Source organism: Pelobates fuscus, chromosome 6, assembly GCF_036172605.1.
Source record: "Pelobates fuscus isolate aPelFus1 chromosome 6, aPelFus1.pri, whole genome shotgun sequence".
Lineage (NCBI taxonomy): Eukaryota > Metazoa > Chordata > Amphibia > Anura > Pelobatidae > Pelobates > Pelobates fuscus.
Genome location: NC_086322.1, coordinates 52,968,534 through 52,989,368, shown reverse-complemented (window position 1 = coordinate 52,989,368; position 20,835 = coordinate 52,968,534). Strand labels below are relative to the sequence as shown.

The window sequence follows — 20,835 nt, the reverse complement described above, 5'->3', positions numbered from 1 at the left end:
CCGGAGTAGTTATTACATAACCCTGCACCCGGAGTAGTTATTACTATAATCCTGCACCCGGAGTAGTTATTACTATACACTTGCACTCGCAGTAGTTATTACTATAATCCTGCACCCAGAGTAGTTATTACTAGACACCTGCACCCGGAGTAGTTATTACATAATCCTGCACCCGGAGTAGTTATTACTATAACCCTGCACCCGGAGTAGTTATTACTATAACCCTGCACCCGGAGTAGTTATTACTATAACCCTGCACCCGGAGTAGTTATTACTATAACCCTGCACCCGGAGTAGTTATTACTATAACCCTGCACCCGGAGTAGTTATTACTATAACCCTGCACCCGGAGTAGTTATTACTATACACTTGCACTCGCAGTAGTTATTACATGACCCTGCACCCGGAGTAGTTATTACATAACCCTGCACCCGGAGTAGTTATTACTATAATCCTGCACCCGGAGTAGTTATTACTATACACTTGCACTCGCAGTAGTTATTACTATAATCCTGCACCCGGAGTAGTTATTACTATAATCCTGCACCCGGAGTAGTTATTACTATAATCCTGCACCCGGAGTAGTTATTACTATACACTTGCACTCGCAGTAGTTATTACATAACCCTGCACCCGGAGTAGTTATTACTATAACCCTGCACCCGGAGTAGTTATTACTATAATCCTGCACCCGGAGTAGTTATTACTATAACCCTGCACCCGGAGTAGTTATTACTATAACCCTGCACCCGGAGTAGTTATTACTATACACTTGCACTCGCAGTAGTTATTACATAACCCTGCACCCGGAGTAGTTATTACTATACACTTGCACTCGCAGTAGTTATTACATAACCCTGCACCCGGAGTAGTGATGTATTACAGGGGTGATTCACTGACTTCCTGACTAAGCTGTCCATTCACACACATGCTTTAGGTACCCTTTTCACAGCTTTGATTTCATTTCCTGGTTTGATTCTTCGAGCATACCCTCCTTGGATCAACGCCATCGTTATTCCAATGAAGAAAAACATCTTTCCTTGCTGCATGCTGCCAACAGAAACGGGAAATGTCAGGATCCGGGCAGGTTTCACAGCTGGGACCATTTACATAGTGGATTGTAGTGTCAGCGGACTGTTTACTCTTCGATTTGGGCTGATCCCATCTAAATGTTAACTAGCACCAGATGGTGGTGTGCAAATGACAGCGTTTATAATATTCTCAGCAAAGTAAAGATTTTCAGTTTTTAACTACAGAGCTGACAGTCAATGGAAAGAAAAAATAAAAATAAAACCAGCGCAAATCTCATTTATTGTAATATTAATAAGTAAATAGAGCTGGCCATTGAACACACAGGAAATCAATAAAGTCAAGGTGCCCGGCCTTTAAATATTAATAAGGCACTTTGTATTCACTTCTCAAGAAAACTTTTACAGAACCCTTCCCCCAGCCTACACTGCGGATGACATTACACCTAAGAAAACATCTCATATATACGTAAACTACAGAACTGGCCTGTCGAAATGCTTTACTTTATCAGTATCCATCAAATGTGATTAAATTACCTTTATAAACCTTGGGACACTCGTGAATAAATGTCAGCCAAATTTGGAATTCAGTAAACATTTCACTCACAGCTTCATTACATAAAGATATGGATTTCACCTGCCTTAATCTGAACCAAACACCGCTAGGCATGACTTCAATAAACCCCAAACAGAACAAATGTATAAACACAACTTGCCCCAAACACAGCACGGCATTAACCCAACTCCATTGTAGTACCCACTGTACCCGCTGTGCCAAATAACGATTATTTAAAAAGGATGAAACTAAAAGGGACACTAGTAGCACCAAAACACGTTTAGCTAATGGAGTTTGTTTTGATGTACAGATCATTTCCACGAGTTCTAACTGGTCAATTCTCTTTCATTTTTAACCCCTTAAGGACACATGACATGTGTGACATGTCATGATTCCCTTTTATTCCAGAAGTTTGGTCCTTAAGGGGTTAAATGACTTTGCTTATACAGCCCTAACCTCATCTCCTCTGCCCTTTCCTCTCCTTCCCTTAAAAGGAAATTAAAGGGCATACCTCATTCATCACCATATGTCCTTCTGGCACAATATTATTCCTAAAACTCATCCAACTATCATTTACTGTGCTGTAACGGATTGTAAACTAGAACTGCATTTGTTTTATATTATGGTATTACCACGTGTTGCATTCACAGAGAGAAAGAAAAATGGTACAGGAGTCCCTATGTAAAAGTGCAGGACGGCATATTACAGGAACACATTCTATTCTGTATGCTATGGTTATAAATAACTGAAAGCTTGTCAAATTCAGACAAAAAAATAATAGATTACAAAAATGGGCAGCTATGAAAAAAAATTATAACAAACTCTTTCCCCACCAAAGATGCTGCCACGGAAAAAAAGCTTGAAGGCAAAGTTCCTAAACCACGAAGAGGCTAACAATAAGCCCTTATTAATTCAGGAGTCCGCTATGAATGGGAATAGCACAGCTGACTGTGACAGCTCGGTATCAGAGCACAGTGTCGCACAGACTGTCAGCAGGGATAGTGTCAGACAGAGTGACAAGCTAGGGTCCTGCCATGCTTATCAGGATAAGTAGGCCTGCTCGCCATAATAGACTTGTTTGAGAATTAGCAGAAAATAACTGAACCTGCCATTTAGAAGTGCCAATCCAACCAGTCAAACAACAGATACAAGACATCTTCAACGCTTCGTACGTACCAGAAATAATTGGTGAATTTATTAATAGCAGCTAGGTGCATTAGAGGAAGGATAACCTGGATATTGTGATAGTAGGTATTTATTGCATAGCCAAGTCATACACAACTCGACAGAATTACATTTCATTAAAAATAAATAAATAAAAAAAAACAGCCTGTTTGTTTTTATTTTATTGAAATTGCCTCCCACTTTAAAGTTACACTTAAGGCAAAGTATAAACGACTTTATTGCAAGAATCACTGTTAAACATTGTATAAGGCACGAATGGATTATCAACGAATTCATGTCATTTATCAGATTGAGAGTCAGATTCAATTCATGATGATAATCTCCATATAAATAATAAGAATAATTGAAAGAAAAAAAAAACACAAACTACAAAATCCTGTTGATGGCACGTATAAACAAGTCAGGCCTTACCTGGTAAACTGGAACCGCTGGTGGGTCAGGAAGCTTATGGTGTACTCCAGACCAGAGAACAGGAAAAGGTACAGGAAGTAAACCAGACCCAGAACTTGCAGGTTCTGAAGATCTGCAAATAAAGATACATTAAATCGTCGAGCCGCCAGACATATAACGGACTGGATGGAGCTGTACGTACAGGAAACCTACGACTTTTATCAACTTTATTGTATAGATGGCAATACTATTCCATCAGAAACGCACTAGCTGTGGCCACCTAGATGGTAGCCTCATTTTAATTAGCAACATTTTTTTTTTTTTTTTACAGATTACAAGCTTGAAAAGCTGCAAACATGCTTTTAACAAACAGTTAATTGTTCCATTGTATTCCTGTAGATAAAAGTCAGGGTTGTTGGAGAGAGTGTAGAATTCGTATTTCATTTTTTCCTCCACCCAGGGAACGTCTAAGGATTCTTGCGCCCTCTGGCAGATATACACAGCATTGCATTTCTACAGAGGGCACACATTTATTCACAAACGACTGAATTGTGGTGGATTGAAAAACAAATTGCAAGTTTTAGCCTGAAATAGCAGAGTCGGATAATTCTCCAATCCCACTATTGATACAGTTTGGCTTTTTTTAACCTGGATTATGTAATTTGTTTTTCAATTCCCTAGTCATTCATTGTTTAGTGAATGCATTCTATATTATTACAGAAAAGCTAGATTCATTTACGGAGTCAAATAGGGAAATGCTAGACACATGTTTTATAATGTCAAGATGGTTTTATTTCAACTTGATTCATTTTCTTTATCCTTGTTATAGACTTAAATAGAAACTCTAAGTAACATAATCCCTACAGTGCATTGTAGTGGTTATGGTGATATGAGGCTTTGGGTGCTAACTTATCATCAGTGCTCACACCCCACTATTGCCATCCAAGGTAGGACCATTCTGGAAAGATAATGTGATGATTCATTGGCACATTATCTGACCAGTTGCAGAGGGGCCTGCCAGTGGATGATGGGAAGTGACCCATTTTCCGTCACTGTCCTCCAAAATAGCTTGAACAGAAAATGGGGTTCAGGCGCCGATAGATTGATTGCGTCCTAATCATTAAACAAAGCTTTAGTGGTTATGCTGCATAGAATCTCCCTTCAAAAGTTCCCCAAAAGAAGGTTCTCAGGTTTTTAAGATTGTAACACCCATAATACAAGTAGAACTGTATTGTGTATTATACAAGAATGATATTCTACCAAGGGGTAATGTACAGATTTAGATTCAAATCACACATACTAATACAAATGCCAAAATTTACTGCAAATCATGCTCAGACCAATATTTACACATCTGTGTATTTTAGATTTAGTGTGTGGTCTATTGTGTGTATGATATTGCTGTAGATTCTGTATTTAGTATGCTGTATACATCACACATCTGATCTGCTATCCTTCTGTATTGTATATCTAAAGCCATGCAGATCTAATTGTCGTTAAAACAAACCGCATGACATTTAAAGGATCACTATAGTGTCAGGAAAACAAAGCGGTCCCCTTCTGGTGGCGCTGAAGATTATATGGAGTTATAAGTTAAAACCCCTTCAGCAGCTTACCTTAATCCAGCGCCAGGCTCCCTTGGCGCTGGTCACCTCTCCTCCCCCACCGCCAGCGGAGTCGAATGCGCAGGCGCACATTCAAGCTGTCAATAGGAAAGCATTTCTCAATGCTTTCCTATGGACACTCTGCGCGATGGAGGCATAATATGCCTCCAGCGTCGCAGATGCGCCTCTAGTGGCTGTCCGGAAGACACTAGAGGCTGGCTTAACCCCAAATGTAAACATAGCAGTAAACATTGAGCTGAAGTGGTCTGGGTGACTATAGTGTCCCTTTAAATTAGATTTAGAAAAATATGGTCAAAGTCGCCTGCTTGTGGGAACCTGAAAGTATTTCTGGGATTTCAAGACCGTAGAGAAACAGAATGGTGCGGTGGCAGAGAAATTAGTTTCTTTGCAGGGTGAACACCCGCACTGGTGCAAAGAGGAGTATAGACTTAATTTTGTCTTGCACTAAAAACAAACAAATGTTAAAGGGACACTCCAGACCCCTAAAGCACTTTGGCTTGCTGAAAAGTTTGATGTGTGAAGAGTGTGTCCTCTTCTCATTTTGCAAAAAGTGAAGATTTCAATAGAAAGTGATACTTTTATAAATTATACTGGTTACACCCTATGGCTGATCCGGTTAGTTCCTGGTTTCCATAGGGAATACTAAATTCAGAAGGATTTTGATACCTTAGAGAGAGTTCATTCAGAAGGATATTGATACCTTAGACAGAGTTCAGAGAAGGGCTACTAAACTGGTCCATAGATTGCAGGATAAAACTTACCAGGAAAGGTTAAAGGATCTTAACATGTATAGCTTGGAGGAAAGACGAGACAGGGGGGATATGATAGAAACATTTAAATACATAAAGGGAATCAACACAGTAAAGGAGGAGACTATATTTAAAAGAAGAAAAACTACCACAACAAGAGGACATAGTCTTAAAATAGAGGGACAAAGGTTTAAAAATAACATCAGGAAGTATTACTTTACTGAGAGGGTAGTGGATGCATGGAATAGCCTTCCAGCTGAAGTGGTAGAGGTTAACACAGTAAAGGAGCTTAAGAATGCGTGGGATAGGCATAAGGCTATCCTAACTATAAGATAAGGCCAGAGACTAATGAAAGTACCGTATATACTCGAGTATAAGCCGACCCGAATATAAGCCGAGGCCCCTAATTTTACCCCCAAAAACTGGGAAAACGTATTGACTCGAGTATAAGACTAGGGTGGGAAATGCAGCAGCTACTGGTAAATTTCTAAATAAAATTAGATCCTAAAAAAATTATATTAATTGAATATTTATTTCCAGTGTGTGTATATAATGAATGCAGTGTGTGTGTATGAGTGCAGCGTGTGTATGAATGCAGTGTGTGTGTATGAGTGCAGTGTGTGTGTATGAATGCAGTTTGTGTATGAATGCAGTGTGTGTGTATGAATGCAGTGTGTGTGTATATGAGTGCAGTGTGTGTATGAATGCAGTGTGTGTATGAATGCAGTGTGTGTGTATATGAGTGCAGTGTGTGTATGAATGCAGTGTGTATATGAATGCAGTGTGTGTATGAGTGCAGTGTGTGTATGAATGCAGTGTGTGTATGAGTGCAGTGTGTGTATGAATGCAGTGTGTGTATGAATGCAGTGTGTGTATGAATGCAGTGTGTGTGTATGAGTGCAGTGTGTGTATGAATGCAGTGTGTGTATGAATGCAGTGTGTGTGTATATGAGTGCAGTGTGTGTATGAATGCAGTGTGTGTGTGTATGAATGCAGTGTGTGTATGAATGCAGTGTGTGTGTGTGTGTATGAATGCAGTGTGTATGAATGCAGTGTGTGTGTGTGTGTGTGTATGAATGCAGTGTGTGTGTGTGTATGAATGCAGTGTGTGTGTGTGTATGAATGCAGTGTGTATGAATGCAGTGTGTGTGTATATGAGTGCAGTGTGTATGAATGCAGTGTGTGTGTGTGTATGAGTGCAGTGTGTGCATGAATGCAGTGTGTGTGTGTGTATGAGTGCAGTGTGTGCATGAATGCAGTGTGTTGGTGTATGAGTGCAGTGTGTATGAGTGCAGTGTGTATGAGTGCAGTGTGTATGAGTGCAGTGTGTGTGTGTGTATGTGTGTGTTGCAGAGCCTTGGGGGGGTGGGCAATTTTATTATTTTTTTTACATTATTTTAATATTTTTTTTTCATTATTGTTTTTTTATTTACTGATTATTTTTTTTTAATTATTTTCATATTTTTTATTATTATTTATTATTTGTAATGTTATTTTTTTTTAATTATTATTATTTTATTATTAATTTATTTTTGTTTCATCCCCCCTCCCTGCTTGCTAGCTGGCCAGGGAGGGGGGCTCCTTCCCTGGTGGTCCAGTGGGGTTGGTACTTCAGTGGGGGGGCTGTGGGGGCTGCAGAGATGTTACTTACCTCTCCTGCAGCTCCTGTCAGCTCTCTCCTCCTCCGCGCCGTCCGGTCAGCTCCCTCTGTCAGCTCACACTGTAAGTCTCGCGAGAGCCGCGGCTCTCGCGAGATTTACACTGGGAGCTGACCGAGGTGCTGAATGGACGGCGCGGAGGAGGAGAGAGCTGACAGGAGCTGCAGGAGAGGTAAGTAACATCTCTGCAGCCCCCAGTCTGTATTATGGCAATGTAAATTGCCATAATACAGACTATTGACTCGAGTATAAGCCGAGTTGGGGTTTTTCAGCACAAAAAATGTGCTGAAAAACTCGGCTTATACTCGAGTATATACGGTATTTAGAAAACTGGGCAGACTAGATGGGCCGAATGGTTCTTATCTGCCGTCACATTCTATGTTTCTATGTTTCTAGATGAATCACTATTGTAATTACCATCCAGCCACAGAAAGATATTACATTGAAGGTTGGTAGTATGCAAAAATACACAGATGATCAGGAGGGATTGCTTTCTACCAGAAGGGTTTAGAATTGGAATAAGACATGTTTGTATAGAAAAGAGGACCTTAAATACAAATTGTTGCATCATTTTCTTCCTTTTTCATACAACAACTAAACAAATGCTATCAAAGACGAAACTTACTTTCAGGAGAAGGAGAGTCCTTTCTTCTTGTGACAGCTGAGAAGTTAAACAAGGCCATGGGACTGACAAGGTCCGAAGCTCCCTGAATTCCCTCAATCACCGACGACACCTACAAGAGAGCACACAGAATGGACCAAAATGTGGAAATGTGAGACCACCACAACATATTTAAATAAAACATATCAATAGGCCATATTACTGTGTAATGACCCCTGGCAATAACGAAGGATAATAAAGGAGAATTGTCAGGCATTAAACGTTTAATAACTTTTGCAAGATTGTCAACCTGAGCGAAGTCTTATCATAACTCCTTTGGTAGGTTTATACATATATACCTCCCCAACTTGCAGCACATTGAATGGGGACACGGCTGCATGGAAGCCCACTTATGTTCCAATATTGTTGGTAAATATCTGCTGTAGTGAATAACCATAAATAAGTTTCCATCCAGTGGTATACAGTGATGCAGAAGATACATTATATGTTTTTCTATAAACCCGTTTAAATTATAAGTAGAATAATCCGTGGAAAACACGAGTAGGGGGAGGGTTATTATTTAGATCCACAAACCCAACATTGATCTCATGACTGACATTCCATTTGCAGGGAGTGCCCCACAAAACCATTCTAAAACAATATAACACGCAGATAAATCAGGCTAGACTTTCTACACTTCTTTACAAAAAACGCAAGACCCCCCCCAAATTCCCAGTGCATGACATGTACTAGGTATTCTAATTAATGTACACAATACAATAAACAGGCTCAGCTGGATTTAAAGATATGATCAAGTAACATCTTCTATGAAAGGGGGCGAAGGAGAACTAAACATACAATGAATCATTTCTGTAAACATTATTATGCGTGTATGGAACGTTTCTTTTATAAGTGACTCACTTAAGAAACGTGGTATTTAGGAGACGGATTACATTCCCCTGGGATCGTTTTATTTATGGAAAACATTTATGTTTACATAGGAAAACAAAATATATAACATTTGTCCAAAGACAGTCATAATATCAGACCCCTGTATTTATATCCCCAGTTTTCTCAAGTGCCCTATTTCTGGAGACACCAAAGAACAGATCCCAAAAAGAACTGTTATTGCTCAAAATTAGATAAATAATCAAAAAGGTATAGAAAAAAAAAAAAAAAACACACACACATAGACACAGATGTACAAAAGATACAACAACAGACAGACACATTAATATAGAGAAATACAGACATACAGAAAGTGACACAGAAATATAGGCACAAAGATAAATACATATACAGTCTGACAGGGCCAACAGATATGGGTCAGGCATTAATCTGGTAAAGGGCTCCATCTGGAGAGTGTAATGCAATGCTATCCAGTCTCTCAATTGGACCACACTGAAAAGCAGGAACACAGAGGTCCCCCCGTTCCAGACCAGACTGACAGATCCCTTTGTATTCCCGCAGCCAGAATAGAAATATGTGATGTCATATCACTTCTCCCAGGATGCCGCGCCGGAGTTCTATTGAAGGTGGCAACCTATAATATTAATAGAGTTTACGGCTCTGTAATTTAATAATGAAATCAGCAAAACCCAAACGGAGTAGTAAGATTTATGGGTGGAGAAATCAAACAGGGATTCTCCCCTTTTAAATTACTCGATGTGAGATCATCAGCTCATAGTGTAACATTCAACATGTGGGTTGAGGAATTACCCAACACACCCTCCTGCTGTAACCAGACCAAGTGAGAGCTCTGCTGTTCAGTCATCAGCTGATATATTAGTATAGTTAATTTACTTCAAAATATAAAACTTTATTAAATACGGAGCGAATTACAGCTGCAAAATTATTCTCTCCCGTTTAAGCTCCAAGAATGTTGCTATTTTATTACTTTGCGCTCCCAAGACTTGGTGTATGTGGGTTCAGTGTATTGATACGAGTTTGCTTATAAGCATTATACATATAGAAAATAAACTTGGATTTTCTGTATAATGCTAGCAGTTTCCCCTGTGTTGGGGAGCCTCAAAGGAGCTTATTTAATAATTTAATGTTCTGGTAGCCAATAATAGAAAATGCTCCAAGTTCTAAATGTATAACAAAAGTCATCACAGTAATATATACAAAGATCCGATTATTTCAGTGACACACAATCAGTTTTATGTCACTAGTACTTTCTATGGCATGTCTGCAAATGTGAACAGCGGTCTGGCCAGGTTACAATCATGTTTAAACAGGATAATTTACCCGGTTCTCCTTGCGAAGGGTCTCAGGAAGAAGCAAAAAGATGAATATCAAATCGGCAACCGAAAGAAGTAGGGCGAGAATGGCCGGCCGGACATAAAACAGCTCTTCGGTAGCAGCATTCATTGCAAAGTAAGCTCCGACCATGGGGCCTACTGTGAATCCCAACGAGAAGGCTACTCCAATCATTGCCTAAAGCAAATATATTCATTGTTAGATAAAAAGCAACATTATTTTCAATGGGGAATGAAATCCACTAAACACGACATTCATAAATATTCAAGCTTTGATCACTCATTCATTTCTATGTAAACAGTTAAAAGATGGCTGAACTTGACTGATTAAACTCGACATAACACAAGCATGTTCAATGGAAGAAAAAAAAAAAAGCCTGAAAGGCTCGACAGCATGGTTTTACATAGTAGGACCGTCTGTTGTAAGTCTTGCTGTTCTCAATTATGTTTATATTACATAGACGTTTGTATTACGCATTCTCTTATTGTGATATTCTTCATCTCTCAATAAAGAAAGAAAAAGAGCCTCAACGCTCCCACAGAGTAAAAACAAACAACAACAAAAAATGACAGCATAATTTTCAACGTCTTTATTAAATTTCTAATAAATATTTTAAATCCTATCTGTACCTCCATGCCAGTAATGATTAATGTGTTATTTGTTTTGCACATGTTAAAAGGTGTATCCTTGCCTTGTAACCATATTGCACTGAATGTCTGAAAATCCCAAAACCCACGGAAAATAAGAAAAATCTTAATATAAAAAAAAAAGCAGTCACTACTCTAAAAATGACACCATAGATTGAAAATTCACCTGTCATTTGGGTTTACCTTGTCCGTGTGACATTCTATTTTCTTTCAAATGTACATTAAATATTTAGTTAATAACATCGCAGTTCAGACAAGGCACTGCCAAGGCACTCAATGCAAATTAGAAGGAGAAATTTAAATCTTGTTTCATTCCTCGTCTTCTCTGCAGGCTCTCTCTGTGCTGACTGTCCGGTACAAAGGACCGAGCTTCGAACAATGATTGACAAGGAGCTAAGATGGAGGTGTGGACGTACGATGTGTACAATTAGTTATTTTTTTAAATGTAAGGAATACGTTTGCATAATATAAAGAATTTTCTTGACAAAGACCTATTGTTAGGTCTAAATGTTCAGCTTACTGAAAGGGTCTCAATACATTTAGAGTCCTTTTTACCTATTGATGTGTGCTAAAAAATATTTCCTTTTTGGATTCTGCATGGAATGGTTGCAGAGCCAGCGTCTGTTTTGTGCACCTTCAAGGAGTGTGAACACACACACAGTAGCACATTTATTTGTGGGTAGTGTCACTATGATACATTGGGAACTGCTTGGAACACCCACGTTCCCAAGCACTCCTTCCATAGCACTGTACACAGACGCGCACGCACAACAAGGTGGTTAAATTACATCATAAGATATGGCTGTGTTTACATTTTTCCTGAACCGACTGGTACATTGTGCAATTTCCTCTCACTCCCCCCACATGGCATCTTCCTATAACTGATTGTGCAACTTACCATTCCTTTGCTACGGCTTTGCAAGGAGGGAAGATCAGCAATAATGGCAGTACACAGGCTGACGTTTCCTTTGCTTAGTCCTCCGACCACGCGAGACAAAAGGAAAACCCCAAAACTTCTTGAGATTGCCCATAACGCGTAGGATGCAATCAGCCCCACCTGTAAAACAGGTCAAAACATGTGGATTTATTACATCACAATTCCTACACATGGATATGGGATTCTCAATATTAAATGGAATAGTAAACAAATATTCTGCAGATTTTTGGTACAAATTGGTCAAATCTGTGGAAACGTCACTTCTGTGGAAATTACTGCCCATTATCTCTTCCTGCAGGCATGTATTTGTTGGAGGTTTCTATGTTGACGGACAGGTTAAAACAAAACAAAAAACAAACACACGACAGAGAGAGACAGAATAACAAAGACTAACAGCCAAGATGGAGGTACGCCATTTCAGGATAAAAGGTAAGTACCGCGGTGTGGATGTCTACATTTATTTTATTTCCAAACTTCACAAACACATATTTGTTCAATATACGAGGGATATCTAGACATGATATTAAATAGGAAACAGTCACTTCTCTGGTAACTTGGGTTGACCATTTTTCCCCCCATGGGAAGCTAGGTTTTCTTTTTTACATCGAAATGTAAAATGTAGCAAACAACACCAAATACCAGATCAGGCCAGGCACAGTCAGGGCACACATTGCAAATGAGGGGGATAAACAAACATGTTTTGTTTCTGCTCCTCTTTCGGTGCTCGTTCTATGCTGATTGACAGGCGCGAAGGACAGAGCTTATAACAATAATTGACAGGGAACTTAAATGGATGCAGTAAGTTGCAGATTAAAGGAACACTATAGGGTCAGGAACACAAACATGTATTCCTCACCCTATAGCGTTAAATCCACCATTTAGGTGGCTTGCCCCCCCTTAAAAAGGTAATAAAACTCCCCTTATTTCCAGTGCTGCCCGTGTCGCCCCACCCTAGCCCCTTGCTGAGATCATCAGAATTAAATGATTTCGGCCAATCCAATTCTTTCCCATAGGGAAAGCTTTGGATTGGTTGAAATCGGCAAGGAGGCGGGACGGGGTCAGGGCCTAACATCGGCTTGGCCAATCAGAACTTCCTCATAGAGATGCAATGAATCAATGCATATCTATGTGGAAAGTTGTTCAGCGTCTCCATTCAGAGAATGTCAGTGCAGCACACTTTGCACCAATGTCACAGGAAGCACCTCCAGTGGCCATCTGAGGAGTAGCCACTGGAGGTATCCCTAGGGAGCAATGTGTTTACAAAGAGGCAAAAAATAAAGAACACAATCTGACAGTGTTATTCAAGAAAGAGCACAAGTGACTGCAAGATATTTAGGAAAGTATTAGTATATTAATAAAAGGCAGAAAATGTATTTCAAGCCTTATTCGCATCCAGCTAACGATCTTTAAACACCTTGCAATCTGCCACTTTTTCCTTAAGAAGGGTAACAGGAAATGTACCAATATACGTGCATATGGGGATAGGGGATACAGTCAACACAGGATTCAGGTAGATTAAAGACTGTGAAAGTTGAATGCAGAAACCATCATGGTTTCCTTTTTCCACAATGGTGTAATGGGTGAAGAAATCAGCAATACGTTTCCCTCTGTTCCTCCCTGCATTCTTTATTGCATTCTTAAAAAAGATTTCTAAATCTGTAAGCAAAGTTTCACTTCCTCCAAGAGTACGTAACAGAACACTGCCTGACTGGCCCGTGGCAAATTTACATTTATATAACCTAGGAGAGATCTATCCATTTTATTTTCCTCCCTAAGATAGCTTTCAGTGATGCCAGAGATTAAGGGGAGTTACAGTCCTCGGAGACTGCTATTCCAGCTACAGTTATTAAAATAAAGACAGGTGCGGTCTAGAGGTGTAACTCCCACTTAACTCAGGAAAAACAGGATAAGAGGCTGCACTTGATCTGTGCAGGATTTGTAACAAGTCGTGTAGTTCAAGTGTTTTCGGCTGGTGTCAGGGTTTTGGAAAACCAGGAGCTGCGAGTAAGTGCAGGTTTGTGTACGAGCATGGCTGGGTGTATTTAACCCCTTAAGGATCAAACTTCTGGAATAAAAGGGAATCGTGACATGTCACACATGTCATGTGTCCTTAAGGGGTTAAATGGATGTGGAGAGAATAGGTGCACAATAACATTGCAAAGGCCCTAACTGTAGCAGAGTACAAGGTTTCTGGTCCACAGATAAGAATACTGACCACAGATCTGCGCAATGTCTAACCATGCGAATGTACAGAGTCAGGGTTTTATCAGGTGTCGTGAGCAGTTTGGCTTGTGGTATTAATCTTAGATGTGAGTCTTTCCACGTTATGTGTGCACCGGATGGAGAGAAATCGTTGGAGGATACAAATAAATATAATACAAAAAAAAAAAAACGACAAAATTATTTATGCCCTTTCTGATAATGTCACTTGCACTTCGCACAGGTATGTGTCGATACAGGTGGGAAACAGAAAATCTATATTGGGAATCAGTTCTATGATATTTCAATGCTAATTTGCTTTATTCATACAAAACGTATACTAATAAATAGAATTCATAAAATTAAAGGAAAAGATAAAAACGCACCGCGGTTATGAGCAGAGCTTTCCTTCTTCCCATGTAATCAGACACAGCGCCTGTCAGTGGCGAGCCGATAAACTGCAGGAGGGAGAAGAGGGAGCCAATAAGACCTGAAAAATAACAGTGGATGCGATCATTTACAGTCTTTGTATAGCGTTCATAACAAGGTATTGACAGAAGTACAGAGTCAGACATTCAGTCGTGATAATCAAGAACAGAGCTCACATGTCACTATTCAGAAGCATCGAATAAGAGAAATGCAACTGAGGGACCACTAGAGACAAGACCGAGGACAGAAAAAGTACAGACCCCAGCGATAGCTTTGATGTACAGTTCATGCCCCTACAGTCTCACTGCTCAATTCTCTGCTATTTTAAGAGTTAAATCACTTTGATTATGCAGCCCTAGCTACACCTCCCCAGACCGTGGCTCACACAACTTCATGAAAAACAATGGTTTTAATTTTTTAATCAGAGATTACAGCACAGTGTGTTTACTTTCAAAGTTTTTACCTCCTTCTCTGTTAATTGAACTTTAGTCAGAGATGAGGCTACTGCAAAAAAAATAAAACCAGCAGGTGTTTAGAAAATCTACACAATGTGTAGTAAAGGAAGTTTAGAAATGAGATGGGAAGTGTGTAGGCCACATGCAGGGAGCTGTGACGAGAGCTGGATAAACAAGTGATTTACCTCCTAAATGGCAGCGAATTGAGCAGTGAGACTGCAGGGAAAGGTCTATACACCAAAACTGCTTAATTAAGCTAAAGTTGCTTCGGTGCTTAGATTGTACCTTTAAGACAGAGAAATATAACAAATGTTGCTCAGATTTATAATGTTATTGCTGGGATGATTACTGAAATTCAGTTCTTTCAGATAATAATTTCTATTGAGTTAGCGTGCAATATTTATATAGTTAGGCTCCATTCTCCAGATGGGCTCGGCTGCTTGTCACATGTCCAAAGTGTGACATTGATTTGCTTTGTTTATGATTAAGTGGCAGGATACTATTCATAGCTGGACACACACACACTAACGCAATTTTCACGAGAAAAATAAAGACGTTCACTCTAATTTTCTTTTCTTTCAGGATAGTGGTTAAATGAGGTACAGGTCTTTTTGTGGATGCTTACTCTCTGGGATGTATTTACTAAACAGTGAGCAGCTGTAGTTATTACGGGGTTAAAATAGCAGAATAAAAAAAAAAAAAATAATAATAATTTATAACAGTTGTGCCAGATTGTGTTTTTTTTCCCCAAGCCAGCTATCGCAGGATAGACTTTGTACGTTGGTTCGCAACTCATCACAACTTAGTTATTCACTAATGTGAGAATTATTGTGAATGCAAAGGAATCCAAAGCAGTTTTAACTTGGGATTGACAATAATTCTTACTTTAGCGACAGTCATGTCAGTGTTCCGCGATTAGACCCCTCTTATAATGCTCTAATATATCTTTATGTATATTGTAACTGGTCGTGTATCTTGCTGCTTCTTTACATATTCTAAAAAAAGGGCTAACTTACTAACACAAGGAAACTAATATGCAAAGGAGCCGGAGCTACAGCAATGTGTTTCACAGATTGTCACATTACTTGTTCTTATGTAAACGATCCTTAATTATATGAAACCACATGCTATTTCCTTCTTCCTCCTCCTTAACCCCTTCGGGACAGATGACATGTCAGATCATTTACATTAACAAAGTGTTTGCCCAGCTCTGATCCTTAAGCAAACACAATAAAATGAAAACAATACACAGAGAATAAAAATAAAAAAAATACCTGGCACCAGATCTGCCTTGTACTACAACTCCCATGATGCAGTTAGTCAGACTGTTTGAGAACAGTACCAGTCTGCGACAATGTAGACATACCCAAAGAGTGCCCGTGGTTATTCACCAGCGTATACAGATCAGAAAGTTATAGTGACCTTCACATTGTACAAAACAAACTGGACCGAAAACAAGCCAGCTGTGCTTCCACTTTCAATCTCTGATAATTCACAAATTAATAAATATAAAAATTTATTTCTCGAGAATTATGAATTTCTTTACAGCAGTAAGAACGTCACTGTGCTTATCACTTATGTAGCTCCATCCACCAATGATACGGCTTCTTTGATCAATCAATCTTAGCAATATTGGATACAAACTGTGCATTCTGCAATGAACATTGCAAGTGTCAAACAGTGTGCAAAGAGATTACTATTTACAAACAGAGCAGGATAAACCATAAACTGACCCTAAGCAGCCGCCTGGGGCCCAGGGGTTAGGCATGGGCCCGGAACCATGAATTTGCTTTGCCTCATTAACCATCCCATTGATGAATGAAGGGGGAGGGGGACAAACTGGTAACCTGCCTAGGGCTCTGTGAGATCTTAATTCCATTAGTTAGGAAAGGAATGACAGATTAACAGGCAAATTACAGAGATTTAAAAAGAATAATAGTCTATTCTTGTTATCATCCAACATACCTCCAAACAAGACACTGTTGTATTTTCTTTCTTGGGGAACCCCAACAGATGACGCGAACCAGTCCACAGCATTCTGTAACTTCTGGTAAAGATTATCCTAAATTGTACAGAAAACACAGGTATTATTTATATTTTATCACCCACAGCTTTCTACCAAGCCAGAACATGTCAGCTCATGGAGATGGCACTGAACAACCATTTGAATTCTCCTCAGCTGGCTCAGAATAATGAGGATCGTAATCCAACAGGCACACATGGAAGTGCCTGATCGATCAAAAAGCAGAAGAACTTTATCTTACATTAAATAACTAATCATTAATGGGAATACAGCAATCCCTGGCTGCCACTTATAGCCATCTTTTGTTTTGGACAAGGCAAGGGGCTGTCAGGCACAACTGCTAGACACAAACGCTAAGTTTCCATGGAAACACGACAATTTTAATTCATTTTTGGCACTCTTGAATGTATAAAAATACAACTAGTGTCAGCTGGCACTGCAGCTGTTGCAGACTACTATTCCCATTATGCTTTCAGCCACAGGCCCTCTGAGCGCGATAGAAGGGGCAATAAAAAGAATCCCGTCTCTTACTGCGATACTTGACATTCTATCTCAGTAAGGATGGCTTGCCTCTTTGCAGGCTCTGCCGTTTAACCCTTGGTTGACCAGCACACAGGTTGCTCCTTGCTGCACTCGGATAACGTTAACAATTTCTGAGCACAATCAAGACACGTCCAACTTGGCACGGTAATGTCCATACTTACATCTGACTTGCTGTAGTGATCCAATATGGTGGGAAAGAGCGGCAGGATCAGCGTGAATCCCAGAAGGTCTATGAGCAGAGCCAAGAACACCACAGTAATGACTCTATTAGAGGACGGACCGGGGGCCGGTTGGGTCCCTGTGCTTCTTTTCTCCATCACTCCTTTAATTGTCACTCAGATGATTTCTATAAAGTAGAGAGAGAGTCCTAAGCACCTTACTGCTAATCCCACACAGGGTACCTACTGCTGACTCCCTCCTGCTGCTCTGCTACTTGTAGTTTATTGAGCAACACATCATGGTCCAGGACTACTTAGAAAACACTCGGTCATGAAACACCAATTTCGCTCAGCTTTTGCAATACAAACAGTAACTGTTAACACTGCTTGCAACAGGAAGCAGAACCATAAAATTGTTACTGATTAAGGCTGAGCTGCAGACAAACCGGGTTTATTTTTACTAAACTCCAAACCGCAGTGAATTTAAAATGGAATTGCAAAATGTAGAAAAAAAACAAACAAACAGCTGATTTGGTAAAATTCTCCATCTCTTCTATAGTCACAACTTGGGTATTAAATTCTTTAACTGATAGCATTTCAATGTAAACAGTCACAAATACAAAATAATTATGCAAATTCTATTAAACATCATGGAGGGCACATTGCAGACAGAAACTGGCATTTGGGAGATACACACAAGCGCACCTTTCTCATTCAGGTTTGATGGTAAAGGAAATTGCACATTTTTGATGGCCTGAGATACACTCATTGACATATTTGATGGACAAACTTGGTTGAAAATGTTCTGCTCCACACCACACCCCTTCCCTTCCCATCAGACGTCACCTATTGAATGCTGATAAATCGCCAATACCTGCACCCTGGCATAAGCCAGACATACAGTCCAGACCAGGACTGCCCACAAGGTGGATCCCTAGATGTTTTAAAACTACAGCATCCATAATGCTGTATCATTCTAAAGCCATGCAATGCATCAGGGGAGTTGTAGTTCAACAACATCTGTGGGTCTACCTTTTGGGCACTCCTGCTCTCGACAGAGCTGGTTTCATAGGATAGAAGAGATCAAGGCAGCTGAGGGCATAATGGCCTCTCTGAGAGGAGTTGGCCTCAATCACTCTGGACAGTGGTATCCATAGGATGCGTTTATGTCCCGACGGGAGATGGGGGAGGGGCAGATGTGGGGGCCTCAGAGCAGCACAGCATCTTTAAATTAGGAGGTTACTGATGTGGAGGGTTCTGGGGGGGCCGGGATGGGTTGTGGGCGTGCCGCGGGGTTGGTTGCCACACTCTGCCTCTTTTTCTATTAATTTCAGTTTCGCCACTTGCTCTTGCACACCAGGGTTGTAGGTGTGATGGCAGTATGCTACAACTTCTGCTCTAGCGGATAGCATTATGGGTGGATAGCCAGGTTGCCCCATTAGCAGGGCTGGACTTGCTATTATTCATGGTAGATTGGATAGCTACTAGCCGCTTTGTGTGTTGAGTGGAATTGTGGGGCATCGACCTCAGACATAGCCTTATAGCACCTATACAAATGAGCGTGATCATAAACCTGACAGTTACGCATGGAACTCTGCTGTCCCTGGCTTCCCATTGTTATTGTAACCAAGTAGCAGAGTCCCCTGCTTGAGTGTACTTTCTCCTTTATATTGTCTATCCTATTGTTTGTGTTTCCATGACAAAACTACACATTTAAAAAAAAAAAAAAAACAAAAAAAAAAAAAAAACAGCGACTGTTGTGTGCCCATAAAAACAATGGATCTTAACCTTAACTGCGTCACTCTGCGCATGGATTTATTTGTTGCAGTTAATGGTTTGAAGGAGCACTCCATGCTGGGACCGAGACATTTTTTTGTAATGCACAGTATAGTCAGTGCTTTGAAGATATATATAGATTGACTAAAACCACTGACTAATTATTATTACTCGGCAAATCATCACCATCTAGGCTGGACAAAACTGGCAAAAGATAATCCTGCTGTCTAAGTGTGTCTAGGGAGGGGGCGACCCCAGGGCTCAAAACATTTCTAAATAATTAAACTGACATTAACGGACATTAAACTGGACATTCGTGGCGACATAACTACTACAGCCAGATGTTACTTACAGTGTACCTTTATTTATTTTATTTAAAGGATCACTATAAAACTCACCTTATTTCCAGCACCACGCATGTCTGCCAGCCCTGGCTCTGCCCCCTTTGTGACATCCCATAGGGAAAGCATTGGATTGGCTGGAGGGAGCTATTATACTCACCAGAACAACTACATTAAGCTGTAGTTGTTCAGGTGACTATAGTGTCCCTTTAATATACAATATAATGCATTGTGTTGGTGCCTGGAGTCTCCCTTCAAGGTAACCCTTTAGCAATGCCATTAGCAGGCTGTCTCCAGATTTTACAGCAAACTGATAAACTCTCCTCCCTTGACCTTCAGGCGTTCAATTACCAACAGCCCATCCCTGCAGCTATATGCATTCCCTTTCCATTGGGGTGTATTCACTGAGAACCTGGCTAACTCAAACAGCATTATGAAACTAAGTCCACAAATTTGGGAAATTCTCAAAATTCACATTCCTTAGGTCAAATGAGCATTTCCTTAAACCATGGCCTGCAGGTAGCTGGATTGTATTAACTCATTTAGTGCTAATTGCATACCTGGAAAAGTTGTTTTGTATTTTTGGGTTGTCTGAGGTTTTCCTGGTAGTATGGGAAATCCCTACTGTGTCTGAGGGGAAATCAATAAAACTATACTAATTTCAATAGTATTCCCTTAATTATTAATCTATATCCCTCTGGTAACACAGAATACCAATACTTACTGTTGGGCAGCCCAACAGACATGTGATAATGGTAAAATGGCCAATACTCCAGCAAATGATTTTATTACTGACTATATGTACCAGGGCAGGTCCTCCTCAGAGTTGGTTGGGATGGGACTGTACTAAAGGGGTAAGGGAGGGGTTAAAACAGACAGGTTATTTACTATCAGGGCTACTCAATAACTAAAGTGGGAATTATCAGACAATCATGGTGAATTTAACATTTTAGGCCAAAAATTTGGAAAATTCCCCAAATCAGCAACATTTTCAGAGTTTTGGACTAGAAACTGAAATTCACTTTGAATTCCTGGCAATTTACACACAAATCACATGAATAACCCTGTAAAGTGTTAATTTTAGAGAATTACTCATTTTGGCCAAAGAGCAAAGATGATTTTTCCTATTTGACTTGGTGGTGTAGTCACCTCTCCATTTAGTGGATACACCCCTTAGAATCCATTTCAGTGTTTGAATTGCTCAGCACTAAAACTCTTACACAGGGCCTTCAAATGGCTCCCAATCTGTGCCTGACAAAAATAGGCCAAATCT

At 40.0% G+C, this 20,835-nt stretch overlaps 1 protein-coding gene across 4 annotated transcripts in view; it reads right to left on the bottom strand.

Moving 5' to 3' along the window:
• The window catches only part of MFSD10 (major facilitator superfamily domain containing 10), a 30,544-nt gene that overhangs the window by 8,494 nt on the left and 1,215 nt on the right, over positions 1–20,835 (bottom strand). For all 4 annotated transcript variants that reach the window (XM_063457698.1, XM_063457701.1, XM_063457702.1 and 1 more), the window contains 8 exons: positions 17,449–17,633; positions 16,687–16,783; positions 14,224–14,327; positions 11,600–11,758; positions 10,043–10,231; positions 7,817–7,925; positions 3,181–3,292; positions 942–1,050 (listed from right to left, as the gene is read on the bottom strand). In XM_063457698.1, coding sequence (XP_063313768.1) covers positions 942–1,050; positions 3,181–3,292; positions 7,817–7,925; positions 10,043–10,231; positions 11,600–11,758; positions 14,224–14,327; positions 16,687–16,783; positions 17,449–17,604 — 1,035 coding nt within the window. In that variant the 5' untranslated portion in view covers positions 17,605–17,633. The remainder of the gene's footprint in view (positions 1–941; positions 1,051–3,180; positions 3,293–7,816; positions 7,926–10,042; positions 10,232–11,599; positions 11,759–14,223; positions 14,328–16,686; positions 16,784–17,448; positions 17,634–20,835) is intronic.